Source organism: Primulina eburnea, chromosome 18, assembly GCF_022965805.1.
Source record: "Primulina eburnea isolate SZY01 chromosome 18, ASM2296580v1, whole genome shotgun sequence".
Classification (NCBI taxonomy): Eukaryota; Viridiplantae; Streptophyta; class Magnoliopsida; order Lamiales; family Gesneriaceae; genus Primulina; species Primulina eburnea.
The window spans coordinates 26,812,527-26,835,069 of record NC_133118.1 but is presented as its reverse complement, the minus strand read 5'-3'; the positions used below and the strand labels follow the sequence as shown (position 1 = coordinate 26,835,069).

The following is a 22,543-nucleotide window of genomic DNA, read 5'->3' as shown; positions in this document are numbered from 1 at the left end:
CAACTCTAGATCATGAATAGGATACTTTTCCTCGTGAGATTTTAACTGTCTGGAAGCATAAGCGATCACATGACCATTCTGCGTCAACATACACCCTAAGCCTTGAAAGGAGGCATCGGTGTAAACACTGAAACCATCAGATCCTGACGGTAACGCCAAAACAGGTGCAGAAGTCAGAAGTCGACGAAGCTCTCTGAAACTATCTTCGCACTCAGATGACCACTCAAATGGAACATCCTTCCGAGTAAGCTGCGTCAATGGTCTAGCTACCTGAGAGAAATTCACGATGAAGCGACGATAATACCCTGCCAGACCTAGAAAACTACGGATTTCGGCCACTGTCGTCGGACGTGACCAATTCAGCACTGCCTCAATCTTGCTAGGATCCACAGAAACTCCTTCCTTGGAAATCACATGACCAAGGAATACTACACGATTAATCCAGAACTCGCACTTACTCAGCTTAGCATACAATTGCTTCTCGCGAAGAATCTTCAACACCATCCTCAAGTGATGAGTATGCTCTTCCACACTGTGAGAATAAATCAAGATATCGTCGATGAAAACCACAACAAACTGATCTAGAAAATCCCGAAAGACTCGGTTCATCAGATCCATGAACACCGCTGGCGCATTTGTCAATCCGAATGGCATAACTAGAAACTCGTAATGCCCATATCGAGTACGAAATGCAGTCTTGGAAATATCATCATCTCTGACTCTCATCTGATGATAACCCGATCGCAAGTCAATCTTGGAGTAAACAGAGGTACCCTGAAGCTGATCGAACAAGTCATCAATACGAGGTAATGGATACTTGTTTTTGATCGTCACACGATTCAGCTGGCGATAATCAATACACAATCGCATCGATCCATCCTTTTTCTTGACAAACAAGACTGGAGCTTCCCAAGGTGAAACACTCGGACGAATATAACCTTTATCAAGAAGATCCTGCAATTGCTGCTTCAATTCCCTCATCTCTGACGGAGCAAGACGATAGGGGGCACGAGAAATCTGTGTAGTCCCTGGCATTAACTCGATGCCAAATTCCACCTCTCTAATCGGAGGAAAACCAGGAATCTCATCTGGGAAAACATCAGGAAATTCACAAACCACTGGAATATCATCTGTACCAACACTACTTGTGGATGAATCAATCGCATAGATGAGGTAGCCTTCCCCGCCCGACTCTAAAGCACGACAGGCTTTCAGAGCAGATACCACTGGCATCGGAGGTCGCGCTCCCTCACCATAGAAAAACCAACTAGAGCTCTCAGTCGTACGAAACTGAACAAGCTTCTGGTAACAATCCACAGTAGCTCGGTAGGTAGTCAACAGGTCTATACCCAGAATACAATCAAAATCTTCCATCTCTAGGATCATAAGATTCGCAGTCAATTCGTTACACTCAAAATCTAAAGGACAACCCATCACTAGACGCTTTGCTAACACCGAATGACCCATCGGAGTAAAAACGGAAAGAATGACGTCTAGAGAAACATACGGTAACTTATGACGCTTAACAAATCGTGCAGAAATGAATGAATGTGATGCTCCGGTATCAATAAGAACAAAAGCAGGAATACCGCATAAACAAAAAGTACCTGCTATGACTCTCCCTGTCTCATCTGCAGCCTGATCCTGGTTCAGCGCAAATACCTGACCTTGGGCACGAGGTCGAAGGTTTGAACTACCCATTGCCTGACCCTGCATCCTCTGCTGAACAGTTGTCTGAGATCCGGAACCAGATCCTGCTCCACCTCGCAACTGAGGACAATTCTTCTTAAGATGACCCATCTCTCCGCATTGAAAACAAGCTCCCGCGGCTGATCGGCACTGCTCCGATGGATGGTTCTTTCCACAATGCACACAAGAAACCTTCTTCTTACCAAAGCGAAAAACACCGCTAGATCGAGATCCAGATCCAGAAGAAGAAGAACCTGACTTCTTGAAAGACTGAGATCGAGGGCTCAAAGTATTCGGAGGTCTAGAAGAAAGAATAGACCTACCACGCTGGAGACTGATCTCTGCCTGGCGACACCGGTTCACTAACCCATCATAAGAAGTAGGATTATCGCAGACAGTGACTCGATCAAAGATCTCCTGGTTAAGACCCTGAAGGAAATGGTCATACTTGGCCTCAGAACTGCCACTAATATGAAGAACAAAGGGTAACAACTCGAAGAACTTCTGCTGATATGCATCAACAGACATACTACCCTGCTTAAGATTCAGAAGTTCAATCGTCTTTGCCTGACGAAGGGCTGGAGGAAAATATAGCTGCATGAAAGCTGCACGGAATTCGGCCCAAGTCACCCTACCCTGAGCCTGGACTATCGGCGCAGAAGTCGATCGCCACCACTTGCGCGCACGGCCCTCGAGAAGAAAACCAAGGGTCTCCATCTGCTGCTCTTCGGTGCATTGAAATGCATGGAAACAACTCTCCATGCGCTCTAACCAATCCTCAGCAACATCGGGAGTCTCGCCACCGACTAAAGGCTTAAGCCCCATCTGAATGAAACGGTGCATCTCAAAACGCCTAGGGCCATCACGACGATGACGATGTTCACGATGACGCCTACGATCGTCCTGGTCACCCCAACGACCTACACTCCCATGACTACTCTCATCACCAAGGTGGTCAGCCATCGCTACAAGATAGAATGGGGAAAATGGTAAAATGGTCAACGAAAATCCCAAAACAAAATCTATATCCCAAAATCATATGCATGCTCTGATACCATAAATGTAGTGACCCGTTCCAGAATCACCTACTAATCAAGAATTAAGCATGCAATTAACTAAATTAATAACAATCAGAGATAAATTGCGGAAATGGTCAACAAACGATAGATATACAACCCAAATGAAGTCCAGAATAACTCAGAATAAAAATATGCGGTACAACCATATCGAAACAAACAGTACTGAAGAACTAAACCAACCGGCTACTCAACGTCCTCATCATCCTCCTCCTGAGCCATCCAACCTGAGGCCTGCCCCGTGGGAATGGGGTGTCCAAGATAAACAAAACCGAGGACGTGAGCGATAAGAACGCCCAGTACAAAAGCATGAGTATACAAGCCTATATGAAATGCACATGCTATGATATGATACCAGGGTAGTCAAGAAACGGGAGTCACAAAAGATCTCAATATGCTCAGTCTAGAGGCGCCAAGTGGATAGTGCCGCGCGGTACTCCTCTGGGTCACTGCATCCACTACAAGATCAGACGTGGACCTAAAATGTCCCGGATCACCGAAGCCCTCCGGACCCGTCGGCCACTGTGTACTCTCGGTGTCCATGCGTCCACAAGACAGGGATGAGCGGCCCCACAAGATATAGCTTATCTCGAAAGAGATACAGCTCAACAATAAAGGCTATCTCGAAAGAGATACGGCTCAAGATGAAATGTAACATGCAGCAATAAGCGTGACATAATAGCATGCATCATATGACATATATCAATGCAGCAAATAATCATGCAACACATATAAGAATGTATACTCGACCAGGATATCTCGGATAGTACTTTCGTACCTCTAGTAAAGCAATCCTAGTCCACAGGAAATCCTATCAATCGGGTCTAGTCCGTCGTCAGCCCTGACAATATTGAGCTCCCTGACTGACCTTCTCGGACCGTCGGCTATGCCCGGCTGCTCTGTCCCGGGCTGCTCTTCCCTTCCCGGGCTGATCTTTCCTTCCCGGGCTGATCTTCCCTTCCTGGCTGCTCTTCCCTTCCCGGGCTGATCTTCCCTTCCCGGGCTGCTCTTCCCTTTCTGGGCTGCTCTAGAGAGCTAAAACTTGCATTTAAACACACAGTACCCCCTCCACAATGAGAAATCCCATGGCCTATTTATAGACCTCAGTCTGCATGAACGTGTCAACCAAATCCCATGCATCCGGACATCTGTCGCTAGGCAGCATGCACAAAGACACCTCACCTTACATGCATGAACGTGTCAACCAAATCCCATGCATCCGGACATCTGTCGCTAGGCAGCATGCACAAAGACACCTCACCTTACATGCATGAACGTGTCCAACAATTACCTTGCACTTGACACCTGTCCGGCAGGCGTGTCAACCAAATACTATTCCCGGGCTGATCTTCCCTTCCCGGGCTGATCTTCCCTTCCCAGGCTGTTCTTCCCTTCCCGGGCTGATCTTCCCTTCCCGGGCTGTTCTTCCCTTCCCGGGCTGCTCTTCCCTTTCTGGCTACACCTCGGCTTACTCACACAAACTCTAAAGCCAAATTACACATGATTTACTTAATTAAAGATACTTAATCATGTTTATTTAAATAAATAGGATTCGGGCTACTACATAATCAAACTCATTTTTCCATTAATAATTATGTATATCATGTTCAAATGATAATTTCAAGAACACAGTCAAGTTAGGAATTATATATCCAAATCAAAGCTTGATCCTCCTCAATTGACAGCCCTGCAATCTTCCCTGATCTCTCCCTTATCCCCCGTCAGCACTTCAATCTCTCCCATTTTAATAACAGCCGTGACAAATTTTTCAAGCCAACCCTCCTGATCACCCGCCAATTTCTTCGTAATGGCATTCGAGTTCGAATCTTTTGCCAGCGTATCGTCCGATGGAAGCATCGCTCTGTTCATCAAAAACTCGTCGTATGACCGCGCTGTCACGCCCCGAGACCGGGGTTAGTCGACACCGGCATTGTTCAACAATCACATAATCGTCAAACAACAAGCCTCGTAGTTCAGTATAAACCAAAACCAGTCTATCGCATAAATAACTCAAAATAATCTTGCCTTACAGTGATAACTTCCAAAACGAAATAAAATATGCGGAAGCGGTGTACAACTTGAATCGGAACTTAGGAAGAACATAAGTGAGAAATCTTCATATCTCGAAACTTCATCTCCAACTCCAAAACATGTCTTATTCATCCTCGTCTACTTGATCTTCATTCTTATCTGGGGAGAAATGTAAGGGGTGAGTGTTTTGGGAAACACTCAGCAAGTGGGGGCCGATCGATTACCACAAATACATATAAATATGATTTAAATCCCATATTGCAACTGATTTTTCAAAACGTAGTATCTCATATCAGATCAGAATCGGAATTGAAATGCGAAACAGAGATTATCAGACAATTCAGAACAGAGCGAATCAGAACAAACGAAAACACTGTTATTCATCTCGTTTTCCATGGTCAAATTGTCCCCAATATGTTAGTCCTCTAAGGGGTGAGGCCAAAACACAGTTTTATACCCACTGATGGGGGCCGGAACACAGTTTTATACCCACTGATGAGGGCCTAAACACAGTTTTATACCCACTGATGGGGGCCGAAACACAGTTTTATACCCACTGGTGGGGGCCATATAAATTTACAATCGTCGTTCCATATCCCACTCGAATCATAACAGTGCACCACAGAATCAGATGTATCAAACAACACTTATCGGAATTTTTGAATGAACTCAGCAGAATCAAAGAACATCGGAAATAGAATAACATATCATACATCGATCGAGATTTTATAAAATATATAATAGCATTTTCCGAAAATGATTTGACACACATAGACGCATGTCATGAAATACTTATACAAAGTTTAAGTTACAAAGAAATACATAGCAAAAGCCCACTTACCTGATTTCGTTGGATTAAGGTGCTAGAAGGACATGCTAAAAGAACTTCGTTCGAACAAGGTTGCGGTAGAGCTTCGACTAGGTTGCTCCAAATGTTAAATTTCGAATTCTTGAAGTTGCGAGGAGGGAGTTTGCTTCTTATATAGGCTTGAATAATCAACTATAAAGGTAAGCTCGTATCACTCCAAGAATGTCGTTGATTGCTTAATCAACGTGATGATTGCACTTTTCTCTCTCGAATGAACGTGCCCTCTTCTTGATTCAAGATACACACCCGAGATTCATGAGTGATTTTGGTTTTCTTTAAGTGCAAATGGAGAGTGATTTTGGCTGCATGAATCTCTTCCAAGATTGGTGCACTTCCATATAGTGATAAATGATCATAATGAAGGGACAATGATTATTCAAAATTTCATGATTATGATTGTATGGGACTAAAAAAAGTTGTGCCAAAAATGAGTTGAAATTTCCTATGACTTTTATAGATTTTCTCGTTGTAAGATTTCGGGTCTTCACATCCCTCCCTCCTTATTAGAAGTTTCGTCATCGGAACTTGAGTTAACTCGATGTAGATATGAAATGATTGGTAAATTCGAAATTTAAATCCATGTTGAATAATCTATGGTTCGAGTTCAATTGATTCGAGGAAAAATTTAAACTTGAATTCTATAATACGAATACGATAGGTTTCAAAACACAAGTCGTGAGATGTAAAAAGAAAGAATATAGACAAGAATGTCCTTATTCCAAAATACTTATGAGAGCCTAATCTAATCAGTAATGTTTCCGTCTCCTAACTCCTCGTTAGCGTCTTCTCCTTGTGCATTTAGTGGTTGTTGCATATGCTCGAGTGCAATTTGCTGGTTGGCGATTTCTACACTCAAGTTTTGGTTGTTGAGCTCAAGTTGTTGCACATAGTTTTCCACTTCATGACGATAGACATTGAACTCCTGTTCAAGTTGGTCACAAAACCATTTCTTAGCGTGATAGTGGTTGCACCAAGCTTCGGAGGTGGCAAACATTTGTTGACCATACTTTTGCGACTCTTGCAACTCTTCTTTGTAATCTTTGAGTTGTTTTTCCGCAAATTTCTTGTCGAAAGTGAGTTGTCCCACTTCTACTTGAAGGCGATCCCTAGCTTTCTTCAACTCCTCTTTGTCATGAAGTAAACTCGTAGTGGTACCCCTAAGTTTCTCGATTTCTAGCTCGAGTTCCCTAACGGTCTTGGCTTGCGTCGTCATTTGCGGACACGAAATTGAGAAGTTTTTGTTTTGTTCAAGAATTGCTTGAATTGTACCACGAGAGAATATGAGAGGATTGTGAATTTTGTGTGTGTGTGTGACTCTCTTCATTTATAAACTACTTTCGGTGAGATGAATGGTAACAAAAATTTTGGTCATTAATTCATTTTAATTGGTACTTAATTGTGTGCCAAATTTTGGGCTAATGGGTGTTTCTAAATTTAAACAAACAAGAAGCCTTAAATCACAAGTTAATTGTAGGACCCGATTTTTGAAAATTAGACTACGGTGGATTCATCATTTTTTATTATTATTATTAATTTTATCAAGCAAGAATTTAATAATCGTTTAGGACCCTTTTTTTTTAAACATTAAAATCGAATTTGGAATGATTTTCAAATCAAGAACATATATTTATATGTGTATATATATTTGCTTAAAATCCTAGATATAATTTGTTAACTCTATTAAAAATTTATTCATGTGTATCACCTTCTCACTTAAATGTCAATCTAACTTAAACCCGAAAATCATGACTTAAAACTTTCTATCGATGATTTAATACAGATACTAGTCCCAAAATTAATCTAACTTAAATCCGAAAATAAAAATCTCAAATTTTCTATTGATCAATTAATATAAAGACTACTCCAAAAAATCGATTTCATATAAATCTCAAAAATCATATCTTAATTAAATTTTTTTTTTTGAAACATGCCTATGCATATGGATAAAAAATTTCGGTGAAGAATCGATAGAATATTCAAAAGAAAAGTCAGAATATTTTCATATGAATTAACAATAATTCATGAGGATCAAGGAACAATTGGCAAAATTGGATTTCAATTTTCTACACAAAGTTAATAAGTTCTACGAGAATTTCAACATTGGCAAAAACTGAGCATTGTTACGAGGGGCGTATGAAGCCATTTCCTGAAAAACAATGGAAGGCTTACAAAAAGATAAGGTCATCAAACAGTAAATTTCAGAGTCATCTCATTCGAGTTTTGATTCAGAAAGGGTTCAAAGATGGAAAATTCGAGAATTGACGTTGGGTTTGAAAATTATACATCGAGAACAGTCCAGAATAATTAATGGAATCGAATTCTTGAGTTTCCTATGGGAAGTCACAATTTTCAAATCTAAGATTGGGGTGGATATGAATGACTAAGTTTTTACCAAAATCTAACTTCGTCAAAATTTGTCTATCGAAATCCCCAGCCGGATTATGAACCTGGCGGCTCTGATACCACTTAAATGTCACGCCCCGAGACCGGGGTTAGTCGACACCGACGTTGTTCAACAATCACATAATCGTCAAACAACAAGCCTCGTAGTTCAGTATAAACCAAAACCAGTCTATCGCATAAATAACTCAAAATAATCTTGCCTTACAGTGATAACTTCCAAAACGAAATAAAATATGCGGAAGCGGTGTACAACTTGAATCGGAACTTAGGAAGAACATAAGTGAGAAATCTTCATATCTCGAAACTTCATCTCCAACTCCAAAACATGTCTTATTCATCCTCGTCTACTTGATCTTCATTCTTATCTGGGGAGAAATGTAAGGGGTGAGTGTTTTGGGAAACACTCAGCAAGTGGGGGCCGATCGATTACCACAAATACATATAAATATGATTTAAATCCCATATTGCAACTGATTTTTCAAAACGTAGTATCTCATATCAGATCAGAATCGGAATTGAAATGCGAAACAGAGATTATCAGACAATTCAGAACAGAGCGAATCAGAACAAACGAAAACACTGTTATTCATCTCGTTTTCCATGGTCAAATTGTCCCCAATATGTTAGTCCTCTAAGGGGTGAGGCCAAAACACAGTTTTATACCCACTGATGGGGGCCGGAACACAGTTTTATACCCACTGATGAGGGCCTAAACACAGTTTTATACCCACTGATGGGGGCCGAAACACAGTTTTATACCCACTTGTGGGGGCCATATAAATTTACAATCGTCGTTCCATTTCCCACTCGAATCATAACAGTGCACCACAGAATCAGATGTATCAAACAACACTTATCGGAATTTTTGAATGAACTCAGCAGAATCAAAGAACATCGGAAATAGAATAACATATCTTACATCGATCGAGATTTTATAAAATATATAATAGCATTTTCCGAAAATGATTTGACACACATATACGCATGTCATGAAATACTTATACAAAGTTTAAGTTACAAAGAAATACATAGCAAAAGCCCACTTACCTGATTTCGTTGGATTAAGGCGCTAGAAGGACATGCTAAAAGAACTTCGTTCGAACAAGGTTGCGGTAGAGCTTCGACTAGGTTGCTCCAAATGTTAAATTTCGAATTCTTGAAGTTACGAGGAGGGAGTTTGCTTCTTATATAGGCTTGAATAATCAACTATAAAGGTAAGCTCGTATCACTCCAAGAATGTCGTTGATTGCTTAATCAACGTGATGATTGCACTTTTCTCTCTCGAATGAACGTGCCCTCTTCTTGATTCAAGATACACACCCGAGATTCATGAGTGATTTTGGTTTTCTTTAAGTGCAAATGGAGAGTGATTTTGGCTGCATGAATCTCTTCCAAGATTGGTGCACTTCCATATAGTGATAAATGATCATAATGAAGGGACAATGATTATTCAAAATTTCATGATTATGATTGTATGAGACTAAAAAAAGTTGTGCCAAAAATGAGTTGAAATTTCCTATGACTTGTATATATTTTCTCGTTGTAAGATTTCGGGTCTTCACACGCGCATCCATCTTGTTCGGCGTGACAGGATCCAATGGCACCGTGTTGTTGATGTTTGCACACATTGATCGCAGATGATTGACGTAGCTCGGGTCCATTTCTCGGCACTTGCTTTCATCGGAAATCCTTGGTATAACATTGACGCAGTGTGCCCTGCCTATGGAGTGTGCGCCGTCTAGAACGATCATGTCGGAACGGATGCTACCGTTCCAGTTACAATGAAATTTCGCGGAACGGTCGCGGAACGGGTATTTAAAAATATATTATAAATATATAAAAATTAAAAAGTTTGGAAAATATTTAGAAATATAAAAATTAAAATAAATATCATTTAAATAGAGGCGAAGCTGTTTTTATGCTGGCGGAGAAAAATTCAAAAGATATGTGCTTTAGGTCCAACAACGCATGATTGCATGTGCTACTCTTTGGAGCATCATGCAATTGTGAAATGTCCAAAAAGCCAAACAATGCATGTGCTCAAAATTGCATTATTTTACTACAAAGCAAATATATGACGTGCATTAGGACCTACAATTGCATTATTTGTACTAGAAAGCAAAGATAAGTGCATTATTAAATCCGTCGCTGATTCGAATTTGCGACGGTTTTATGAACAATCGTCGCTAAATTTAGCGACCATTTTTATTCAACCATCGCCGATTTTAATTTGGCGATGATTTTATTCAAACCGTCGCTAACTATAGCAACAGGTTTTATTAAACCAGTCGCCGATGTTAAATCGGCGACGGTTGAATACAAACCGTCGCTACATACATAAAACCGTCGCTAGTAGCGACTGTTCAAAACAAAACCGTCGCGAATTGCGTTCCGGTTCCGTTCCACCGATATATCCCCGTTTTGCATCGTTATATCCCCGTTTTTGGTATATGAAACGCCGATACAAGCCATCAAACTGCACACCCCGGAACCTCGTCAAGGTTGCTGACATTCCGGTTCCGGAACTCCCGTTCCAGCCGTTCCGTTCTCGTTTCGGCGAACCATGGGTATAACATTGACGCAGTGTGCCCTGCCTATGGAGTGTGCGCCGTCTAGAACGATCATGTCTTCTAGAGTCAGCTCTTTCCTATCAAAAATTTCTATAATTCCTTGAGCGGGAGTATTGAGGAGCAGGTACGTTATTCATGACATTCGTGGCGAGAGAAGATAGGCCATCTCGGCGGCCTGCGGCTACTTTGTAGGTGGGGACGCCGGCTTGGACGAGGGCGCCTCGTTTGGCGAATGCTAGTATATCTGTGCAGGAGACGATGCCTTGGTCTTCGGCCTCGAGTTGCGCCTTCATTTCTTAGATTACTTCGTAGCCTCTGATGAACGGCTTGTTGATGGCTGAATTCTTCTCCACTTTAAACTGGCCTTCGGGCGTGTTCTCTAGCAGGATTGAAGCATCACACCCCTGCATGCATGCTATTATAAAATTAAACCAAGAAATTTGCATGCAATCTTTCCAAAAAAAAAAAACACGTACAATCAAGAAAATGTGGAATTCATTGTCATTAAACTAAAAATTATTGTAAAATTCAGTTAAAATAAGATCAAAATTTTAATTAACATCTGCTTCTTCACGTGATAAAAAAATCCATTAATTTGAGTGTTTATTTTTGTTGCCTGATATCCGCCTATCATATACAAGTTGTTCTCTTTTATATTTAGTGGGTTCGGTCTTTTATTATCAGTCGTTGAATATCCACTGCTGTCGGATATTGTTAACGTGTATGATGTCACGTCAGTGGATGAAAAAAATAATTAAAACTGTGTTGTTGCATTGCGATTAAAGATGAAAATCAGGACTACATTTGTTATTTTGGCTATTGAAATATTCGTCTCGAACCATGATGTAATAAATAATTACCTTGACTAGACAATCATGCATGAAGAGACGAACAATGGATGGACCAAGGGTATGATCTCTTTGCAGAGTTTTCATCAACACCTCAGTGACGATCTGCTCCGCTCGTGGGCAATGTTTCTGATAGAACCCTTCGATCAAACCCTGTGGCGCATTGTCTACCGGCTCGGCTTCACATACATCTCCATTAGCTTCATTTTCATCCGAAAACTCATTATCCAAAAGTAACCGCGTCTGGGGTTCGGTATTTTGTTTGAGATCGTCTGATATTGGAGAGTTGACGACATTAGAATATGGTGTCTTCGTTTTTGACGCAGAGGAAAGTAGAGGGAGGATTAATGAGCAGAAAACGAATGTTGCCGCGATCATCCTTCCTCTTGCTGCCATTCTTGCTGCATGCAATTGAGGAAATGAGACATGGACAAGGTCTTTTGGCGTTTATATAGGAAGAATTATTGATGAACTAGAATTCTTTAATTCTTTCTTCTTGTTTTTGCCCATGCAATCATTTTTCATGGATCGATTGGTTAGCAAATTTTACATGATTTAATATTGTAAGATCAAAAAATTTCCAATCCTATCCACGGTTTTAAGCAAAACCGTGGCTATTTTTAAACTAGCGACGAGTTTGCTGAAACCATCGCTACGTTTAGCTACGGTTTCAGCAAATCCATCTCTAAAACCAAAAAAACACTCCCTTCAAATCGCTCAAAGACAACGGTTTTCTAGAACCGTTGTCATTGACTCTAAAAATCGTTGTCTTTGACCCGCAAAAAAAAACGGTTTTTATAAAACCGTTGTCTTTTGCCCCCGAAAGACAACAATTTTTATCTGTTGTCTTTTGCTTAAAAAACGCATATACGACAATGATTTTCACTAAAATTATTGTTAAAAAACATAAAAATCGTTGTCGTATGTGCGTTGTTGTTTTGGTTTTTTCTTGTTGTGATTTCACGCGTTCCAGGTATTGGTACATACCAAAAATGTGAAAAAAGTTGCTCAAATCTAACTTTTAATCCAGTTCAGCCTGATTCGACCGTCTACTATAATTTTCTCGGTAATATGTGAAGTGTCGGAATCTAATCTAGGAAAAGTGAAAGAAACCTGATTACAAATTTAGAAATGACAATCGAAATAATCAAGAAATGGGCATCTAAAATTAATTATTATATTTTTTAGGCCAAACAATTTGATATTCTGAATATATTTTCTTTTCAACATTTTTTTATATATACTTGATCACGTGCCAAAAGGAAACTTCCTTACTCTCCTTAATCATTAAGAATTGAACAAATATAATGAAAGATTAGTTAATTGATTAATGGGAAATTAAGTGGTTGTGATGCGAGAAATATAATTAAAGAACTAAGAAATAGAGCCACTTGGATGTTTCCAATTCTTCCATCTTTCTCGGCCGGCTGATAAAATTAGAGTTCAGGTGCTCAATGTCAATCACAATGCCCATGAGTCAGCCGTCACGATGTTGACGTGACACTAGCATGACGGTGATACATCAATATATAGTTTGGTACACGTGATAGGATAAACATGTAATATATAATATAAGGATAAGTTAAGGATAGATAAGATATAGGATATTATATTTAATGTTTGGTATGATTTTAATAAGAGTGATTAAATTTATATATTAGATTGTAATGACAAAATAGGACATGCCAACAAATTCGATGAGTCTTGATGAATGGCTTAGATGAGTTTTGATGAACGGCTTCGAAGCCTCTATAAATACAAGATCAAAAAGAGTGTGTGAAGATCAGAAGAAAAGAGAAAAATAGGGCATGCCAACAGCTTAGTCTAGAAGCAAAATTCTCAGTGTGTGAGAACACTTTCGTGTTGTATTAATATATCAGTTCTCACACACTCATACACCATCACTCACACATACATAAAATTGAGCGTATTGATAAGTCGAGTGAGTCTTGCACAAAGACGTTAAACTTGTGTATGTAATCTTTAACACATTGGCGTTAAACAAGTGTTGGATGGAAGGTGTTGCATTCAGTCTAGACTAAGAGTTCAATTAGGCAGTGGTATAAGTCATAAGCTGAGTTGAAACGACCACTACTTTTTTTTTTTCATAAACTCTAAAATATTAACTAGAAACTTAACATATCATAAATCATGATAATTTTAACATTTGAAATCTGAAGTGCATAATATAAATCCTAAATCATCTCTTAAACAAAATTCTTAAATCGACCTTTGAAAAGATAACTAACAATAAATTAAAGTATAAAAATATCTCTAATAAAAATCATTAACATAAATCTTTAAATCATAAATCTATCTAGCTAGTGCGGAAACATAAAGACCCTCGAGTGTGTACTACTGCACTTGATCCACTCAATCGTCAGCACCTCCCATAAAACATCAAATCCTGCATCATACAAATCTAGTGAGTATAAAGACTCAACACGTTCTAAACATTGATAACAAAAAATACATATACATCCACATGCATTTAAAAATCATATGTTTTTTAAAATATCTTTTGAACATAAATAAACTATTAAAAATTATTGGAGCATAATTAAATCATAAATCGTAAAATCATTTTAAATAACTTTAAGCATAAATAAATCCTTTAAAAATCATTTAAAATAAGCTTTGAGTATAAATAAATCATTTTAAAAATAGCTTTAATCATCATCATAAATCATATATGATAAAAATCATTTTTATCATAAGCTTTCAATCATATATCATTTTGGGTGAAGTTTGATCCTTGAAAGTGACTAGCTTTTATCCTTTGGTCGACTGCAGTCTTAGCTCCACATGGCCCATGGGGGTGTACACTAGGCTCCACCATGGAAATACGATCATCGGAGCTCTCTCGGGGGTCTTCTCCCATAGACGGGCTCCCTCTGTGGCTTTTTCCCATAAATGAGCTCGCTCTGGGCCTTCTCCCATAAATGGGCTCCCTCTGAGGCCTTTCCCCCTCACGACATCCCCATAAAATCATATATCATAAATCATATCTTTTGTCACAGTCAGTTCACATCCCTCAAAAATTTTTCTTTTTCTGTTGTATAAATCAAAGTCTTCTAGTGGATCCTACCAGAGGTGGTAGAAGGGGTGACGTAGGAGCAGTTGAAGTCTCTGAATATTCATAAACATTTATTATGTACTTTGCTGTTTAACTATTATTTTCAAACTAATTTGATAAGTTCGAGCTGTTATCAGTTTAGTTCTCATCATAACTAAACTGATATACGCAAGAACTGATCCCCCTTATTTCAGTCATTCAGTTCACACAAGTTAAAAGACTTTCAAATTAGTCAGCTTTCTTAACGAATGATTATTTCGAGTGTCTTCCAATTGATTTAAAAACCAAACTCGATTTAATTCATCGGTGTTTACATTCTTTGAACACGAGCTATGGAAGCTCATGAAGAATATTGTGTTTGAAGCATTCACGCAGGTGTTATAACCGTTCCTTCATTATTCTAATTAGCTTCATTATTTTCGTTTACCCCTTGATCAACAATGTCAGAACTCAAGAACGTCAGTTCACTCATCATACTCATCTCAAATTTGTCATGTATTAATTTAGCAAACTTTTCGCATAGTTTGGGGTTAGTTGACCCAAAAATATTATTATCGACGTAAATTTGAACAAGTAGAGTATGATATGTGAATTTGAACAGTGTCTTGTCAACTGTTCCTGCATTGAAATCATGATTTACAAATCTTGATAAGGTCTCATACCAAGCTCTGGGAGCTTGTTTAAAGCCATATTAAGCTTTGTTAAGATGATAAACATGGTGAAGAAGTAGATGATTTACAAACCTGGTGGTTGTTCTACGTAAACTTCGTCTTGTAAATGACCATTTTAGGAAAGCGCTTTTCACATCCATTTGATAGACTTCAAAATTCTTGAAGGATGCGTAGGCAATAAATAATTTTATAGCTCGAACAACCGGAGCATACGTTTCATCGTAGTCTATTCATTCTTCTTGCCTATAGCCTTGTGCGACTAGCCTCGCTTTGCTGCGCACAACTTAACCATCTTCGTTCAGTTTGTTCCTGTATGCTCATTTTGTACTTAATAGATTTTGAAAGTGGTATTTGAAGTAAAGTCTAGACATTCCTATGGATAAACCGATTCAGCTCTTCTTGCATATCATTTACCTAACTGGGATCAGTTAGAGCTTCATCAGTTTTCTTAGGTTCTATTTGAGATATAAAAGTAGAATGAACAAATAAATAAAAAATTTATTTTCTAGTCTTTACCGGATCAGATGGGTTGCCTATTACCAAATCATGAGGATGATTTTTGTTCCATCTGTAGGTTGGATATGTCAAACTTCTTTGTGCAACCGATCTAGTTTGCAACTGACTATTTTCTTCTGCTACAGTTGGATTACTTCAGTTTGTGTTTGAATATTATCTTGGTGTTTTTCAAACTGATTATCAGGAACTGAGTCATGTCCAACTGGTTGATTTACCACTTCAACTTCTAGTGTTTGAAGAAAATTTCTGACATCGTGAACTTCATCTTCAATGTCATCCTCCAAACTGATATATATTAAGCGATTGTTTAGCTCAACTGGATCATTTGGCTTATCAGTTAGTATAGTTTCATAAAAACAACATATATACATTCTTCAATATTAAGAGTACTCTTATTAAATATTCTATAAGATTTACTAACTGATAAATAACCAAGTAATAATCATTCGTTTGATTTAACATCAAAGGCGGTTAAGTGGTTTTTACTATTCTTGTGTATGAAGCACTTATACCCGAATATTTTGAAGTATGAAACACACTTTTCTTTCCATGAAAGATCTCATAGGGTGTCTTTGAATGATTCTTTTATTAATCATCGATTTGTTATGAATGCAACATGTTGCGTTAACTGCTTCTGCCCGAAATCTTTGAGAAATACCATAATCATAAAGCATAGTTCTTGCCACCTTATTAAGAGTCTGATTTCTACGTTCAGCTACAGCATTCTGATGTGATGTTCTTGCAGCTGAGAACACATGTCTGATTCCTAAATTTTCAAGAAACTGAGATAGAGTTTGATGGACAAATTTAGTTTTTCGAGTGGATCTTATTATGTCAATCCCAACTGATTATCATTTAAAAATATTTTGAAAAGTTTTATCAGTTGTGAAGAAGTTTAATATTTGGATTTAAGTAAATCTAGAGAATTCATCAACAATAAATAATATATATTTCATTCTCTCTAAGCTAATAACTGGTATTAGACCAAACAAGTCCATATACATCAGTTCTAAGAATTGGGTAGAAGATTTACTTTATTTGTTTTTGAAATATGATATAACTTGCTTCCCAAACTGTCAGGTTGCAAATTTTATCTTTTGAAAACTCAATTTTTGGCAGGCCAGTTACCAGTTCGTGGTTACTCAGTTGTGCAATAGTTTTGAAGTTTAGGTGGTTAAAATTTTTATTTCATAACCTGTTCTTAGATTGATTTGAACCAACAAAGCAGATTGGTCTTTGGCCAGTTTTCCTGTAACTTTCAATCACAAATAATAAATAAATTTGGTACACAAATCTATTTAGGTCCTGAACTGATTAGTCTTTTAGGAACTCATACTTGGATCGGTCAAATTGACTTTCCAGTCGGTGTGTTCCAAATAGATCTACCTAATTTGCGTGTGTGTTAGGTGTGTTGTGTGCAGATATTACAACATGTGTTTTAGCTCTATTCGCCTTGTTGTTCATCCGATATCGTTTTTGAATAGGCTTGCAATTATGATAGTTACTGTAATAGCCATTTATAGAGTTCTGCTTGTGATAACTAGATCGCTTAGATGACCAGTTACGTGAATCAGTTGGAATTTTTGGACTATATCCAATCTCGTGACTTTTAGCCTTGTTCATATTTTCAATAGACTATTCAACTGGCTTAATGGGGCTCAAGTTGTTTATATTCCATAACTGATTTAACAAAGTGAATATATTTCTCTTTGTATGTATTCAGTTCTGGCTTAATACCGCTTGTTGAGGGTTTATCTTGGCTGTTAAAGCTTAAACTAGTTTTGTTCCCAACTGATTTATGTAAACCTTGCATTTCAGTCAATGTGACTGATGACTTGTTCTAGACTTGAATCAGATCAGTTAGTCTTGAGTTTTCGAACTTCAATTGCAGATTCAAGGATTGATTTTCATCTTTTTCCACTGTCATCTTAGCAATCTCCTCTGTGATATTAGACATTTTAACCGATTTTGAACAATCAATTTCAATTTTGTCGTTGGTAGGATCAGTTTTCTTAGCTTTATATTCCTCAAAGGAGAGAGCAAGCTTACGATACTCATTTACCATGTCATGCATGGTTGAAATAAGTTTTGCATGTGTAAAATCCGTAGAACTGAAATCAAATACTTGGTCGCTGCTAGATTCCAGTTCATCATCATCCGCCATGAGGTATTTCACATCTTCTTCATCAATAAAGCTGTTTAAGCTCTCAGTTTATGATGCTTCGCTTTCAATTTTTGCCCATTTTGATTTGTTTTCTTCAGCTATTAAGGCTTCGTGCTTCTGCCTGGACGATTTCTTGTCATCCTTTGATCTTTCCCTGTGCTCGAAGGGTTTCTTTCCATTATCAATTGATCGTTTGCTGTCCTTCATTGTCTTGAGACAGTCAGCTATGTAATGACCAATTTTTCCACAGTTGTAGCACGCATTCGGTTCTTCTTTTGATTCATTCCTTTGGTGCGTAGTTCCTTTGGAATGATCCTCGATTCTTTCTCATGAATCTTCTAAAATTTTTTACAAACAATAACATCGCATCATTGCTCAGCTGCTCGACTGTCTTTTCAACTGAAATTGTGGATCCAATTTCAGAGCGCTGAGGGCAGTTGTGACTGGTGGAACTGATGGTTTGACCTCTCTTGTTTGCATTTCGAATTCATATGCTTTCAGGTCTTCAAACAGATTTGTAGTTCCACCTTGTTGAGATATTTTGATTCTCACATGACCATAGTTTTAACATCCCAATCTTTGGGAAGGCCACACATCATCTTTAGAGCAACTACTTTGTTTAATACACTTTTCCTATTGCATTTAGTTCATTCACGATGTTGCTCACTCGTTCATCAAACTCGTTCATTGAATTGACAACCTTCATTTTGATGTTATCAAATTTTTGCAGGGCAACTGAGAGTTGTTTCTCCTTGGTTTTCTCATTTCTTTCACATAACTGGATCAAATTCTCCTAAATTTCTTTGGCAGATTTGCACATTTTGATCTTGCCGATGGTGTTATTGTCCAGCATCTTGTAGGGAATATTCTTGGAAACATTATCCAGATTTTCCTTCTTTTTATCTTCAGTTTTCCACTCATCGTGTGGCTTCTCAAAGCGATGAGGTGCTTCATCAGTTAGAGCAACTGCAGTATTTGCCTTAATTATTTTTATTAGTCCATCAGTTATGATGTACCACATATCATCATCTTGTGCAGCTAGATGAGCTTCTATTCTAATCTTCCAGTCATAAATTTTTTCTCTGAAAACATAGGAATTTTATTGAACGAAGATATGGTTATCAGATATAATTTTTTGGCAGTATTCAAGACAAGATTTAACCACTCTGATACCACCTGTTAAGATCATTAATAGGGGTGAAGTGTTTAGAAAGGGGGTTGAATAAGCACTTCTGCTTTTTGAAATCTTTTTCAAACATGAATCAGTTTTTTGAGGAACTGATCCTGAAATCTTGTATGCGTATATCAATCAGTTGACTAATAATAATAGTGCGAAAATAAACTGAAAGATAGATAGGATAATTTGGCTAGGATATCATGATAACTGAATGAATGAAATGATAAACACAAAGATTTTTATGGATGTTCATAGACTCCAAATGCTCCTACGTCATCCTTGTATCTCGAGGATATGAATTCACTAAAAGATTTTGATTGATTATAATGTAATGTAATAACCCAATTCAGTTGGACATAAACAATGCCAACTGAAACTCTTAGCATTTCTTTTCATTTATCAGTTGATAACTAATAGCTCAAATAAATAGCCTGAATGCTACGAATAAATCAATGAAGAGTGAACTAGATTTGCGAGTTTCAAACTGAATAGAAAATTGGAAGTAAATCACAACTGACTAATTGTTCTTGTTGTAATTGTTGTTCGTAATCGTTCGTGATGGTTAACCTTTTCTCAACTGAACTCATCATCTATATATAGTCTTCGATTTCAACGGTCACATTGAATGTATTTCATTATTAATATTTGTTGAGTCGTCTTTTAGTCCATGTAGATGACTATTTTTGATAGAAGTACGATGTATCAGACTGTTATGCTTCATTTGTTCTGTTTTGGTACAGACTGTCAGTTTGTCTGCTGAGATTTAGATTGCAACTGATGATGTGGCTAGCTGATAGGAGTCAAACTGGTCGAATGATCAGTTCAGCTGGTGTACATCTGTTGTAACTGGTATTCTTTCAGTGTGAACACTTCAATTCAGCTTTTGATTTATGCTATACCAGTTCAGTTTGTGAATCTTTGAATCATCAATTTGAAACTTTATTAATTCCTTTGAGAAATTTATTTCGTTTACTTTAGTTTTACTTGGACCATTAAGTTTCATAAGTCTACTTCAATTCAGTCACATTCTTTCAGTTCAGTTATTGGTTCAGTTCAGGTATTCTGATTAGTTCCTGGTCAGTTTTTCAAACTGTGAAACTTATAAACTCCAATAACCACTCTATATTTTGGACAAAATAAATCGGCCGCTATCCTTCCACCGCCCCGATGCTACCGCTTTTCAGAAATTCCGCTTATCCAATTTCGACTCAAACCCCGTTTAGATCTCTAGTGCGATCTCTACGAGAAACAAAGTTTCTGATCGTGGACTTGATATGAAGATCGAAGAAGCAAGAAGATCTATTTGCATAAATTTACAAGAAGGACGAAATCTGCTTAAAACTCGGAATAATTGGAATCTGCCCGATCAGATCGGCATTGGCAGGCACAATGGGCGCGCCCTGTGCATAGGTGGCAGTGTGGCTTCCACGCCGCACTGAACATCGCGTGCGCATCCGTGTGCGGCCCTGCACCCAGGTTACACTACCCGGAACTGTTACGAGCAGTTCAAATTTTTTTCCCCTGATTCAAATCAAAATTTTATCGATGCATAAACTTTCTAAATTTTTTTGTGTGGTTAGAAATAAAATACTCAACATGAAAATTAAACCATATGATAAAGGGAACCCGGCTCTGATACCAGTGTTGGGAATTGCTTTTCTCGTGTCCAAAACACATCGAAAGTTTTTTAAAAAATATTTTACATTCAAATAACCTCTTTGAGCATTCATATGGTTTGAACAAAATAAACATTAATAGAGCGTTTATGAGTATACCTTGAGTGAATAAATCACTTGGCACCAACTATTTCGGGATTGGCAGAGATAGCTCTTTTAGTATTCACTACGAACGATCTTCTTGAAACATTTCTTCAATCTCCAATCAAGTCCATGATCGGAATATTTGTTCCTCCTCTAAATTGTACTAGAAAATTTAGAAGAGATTTAATGTGGAGATAAAAAACAAAACGATAGCTCAAACCCTAAAATACTTTTGAGATGGCCGAAATTTTGGAGAAGCATGAGGAGAGAATTTTCGAAAATTTCATGTGTAGAGGCTAGGGTTTGTGTCCCTTTTTTTAATCATGAGTCATTAATCTAGTTTCCTTAATTATATGTTTAGGGTTTCTTAATTATACAAAACATTAATGAGTTTAGTTAATTAATTTGACTAGTCCAACTAGTTTAAATAATTAATATTTCTGAAACGACCCTTACTTTTTACTTTAAAATTCCACTAATTTTTTTTCTTTTTCTCCATTAATTCGAAAACTAACATTTAAAATAACTTAACATTTTTCGTAACACAAAATAATTTAAAAATTTAAATCTCTAGTGCATAAAATCACTAAACATCGTCAATTGCCAAAATTCAACTTCTACCTTGGACATGATCAAAACTAATTTCGAAATAAATTATAAAATCTCTAATAAAATCCATAACAAAACTACTTTAGAACTTTTAACTAACAAGTTAATGCGGAAAATAAAGTCTCTCGGTAGCATACTGCCATACTCGATCCACTCAAGTGTCAGCGCCTCCCTCAATAGCATCATCACCTGCAACATTCAAACCCAATGAGTCTAATGACTCAGCACGTCCTAAACATGAGTAACAAGTAACACATATACATACACATGCATTAAAATCACACATGCTTTAAAATCATATTTTTATTTAAAATAATTTTAAGCAAAAATAAATCATATATCATGAAATCATGAAATCGTAAAGCTTTGCATTATCAATTTGGGTGAAGTTTGATCTTTAAAAGTGACTAGCCTTTTATCCTCTGGTCGACTGATCAGTCTTAGCTCACCATTGTGCATGGGAACGGGAACTAGGCACCGATGTAAAAATATGGAAATATGATCGTCGGACTCTCTTTGATGCATTGTCCCGTAAATGGGCTCCTTTTGGAGCCTTTTCCCTCGCGATATTCCCATAAAATTGTAAGTTTATCGTTCCTTTTTAAAACGGATCCCCCACATATCCTCTCTCCTCTTTGTCATAGCCAATTCACATTCTTCAAAATATTTTTTTTCTTTTATTTCATAAAATATCATGACTTTCAGAAAATAGCATTTTTGCAGTCAAAATTTTACAGCTTTATAATAAATCATAAAATATCATATTTTAATCAAAATCATCATAATATATCATTAACATGCTTTATAACCCTTTGGAACGCTTCCAACACTTTTCTTACTATCCAGGTGTAAAATGACTGTTTTGCCCCTAGACATAAGTGATAAGTGCAAGTTTTGCACTTAATTTATATTAGAATCCATTTTGAATTATGCTTGTTTCGAACAGAATTATGCGTTTTTTGGTTTGTTTTTGTTGTCATTTCAGGATTGGTGAAAATAGCGATCACGAAGCCAAGGGAACCAAGAAAACAATGAATTGCCATAACCTCGGACAGTAGCCATCGCGCCCCAGCGCGACATCTCGC

At 37.6% G+C, this 22,543-nt stretch overlaps 1 protein-coding gene and 1 pseudogene across 1 annotated transcript; both read right to left on the bottom strand.

Moving 5' to 3' along the window:
* Window positions 1–506: 506 nt before the first annotated feature.
* Window positions 507–4,622, bottom strand: LOC140819219 (uncharacterized). Its single transcript, XM_073179231.1, has 4 exons — window positions 4,449–4,622; window positions 1,608–2,118; window positions 1,077–1,376; window positions 507–532 (listed from the first exon to the last, which is right to left on the bottom strand). Exons 1-4 carry the CDS (start codon window positions 4,620–4,622, stop codon window positions 507–509), a joined length of 1,011 nt encoding a protein of 336 aa, XP_073035332.1.
* A 5,941-nt stretch (window positions 4,623–10,563) lies between these two features.
* LOC140819218 (peroxidase 5-like) lies at window positions 10,564–11,974 on the bottom strand (annotated as a pseudogene).
* Between the last annotated feature and the right edge of the window lie 10,569 nt (window positions 11,975–22,543).

Excerpts from the sequence above, each read along its gene's own strand:
- LOC140819219 (XM_073179231.1), bottom strand. The coding sequence starts at position 4,622 with ATGCTTCCATCGGACGATACGCTGGCAAAAGATTCGAACTCGAATGCC. Across the intron at positions 2,119-4,448 it reads TCAGGGAAGATTGCAGGGCT|GGTCTTAACCAGGAGATCTT; the intron begins GTCAATTGAGGA and ends CATTTCCTTCAG. Across the intron at positions 1,377-1,607 it reads GACAGGGAGAGTCATAGCAG|AGATGGAAGATTTTGATTGT; the intron begins GTACTTTTTGTT and ends TTATGATCCTAG.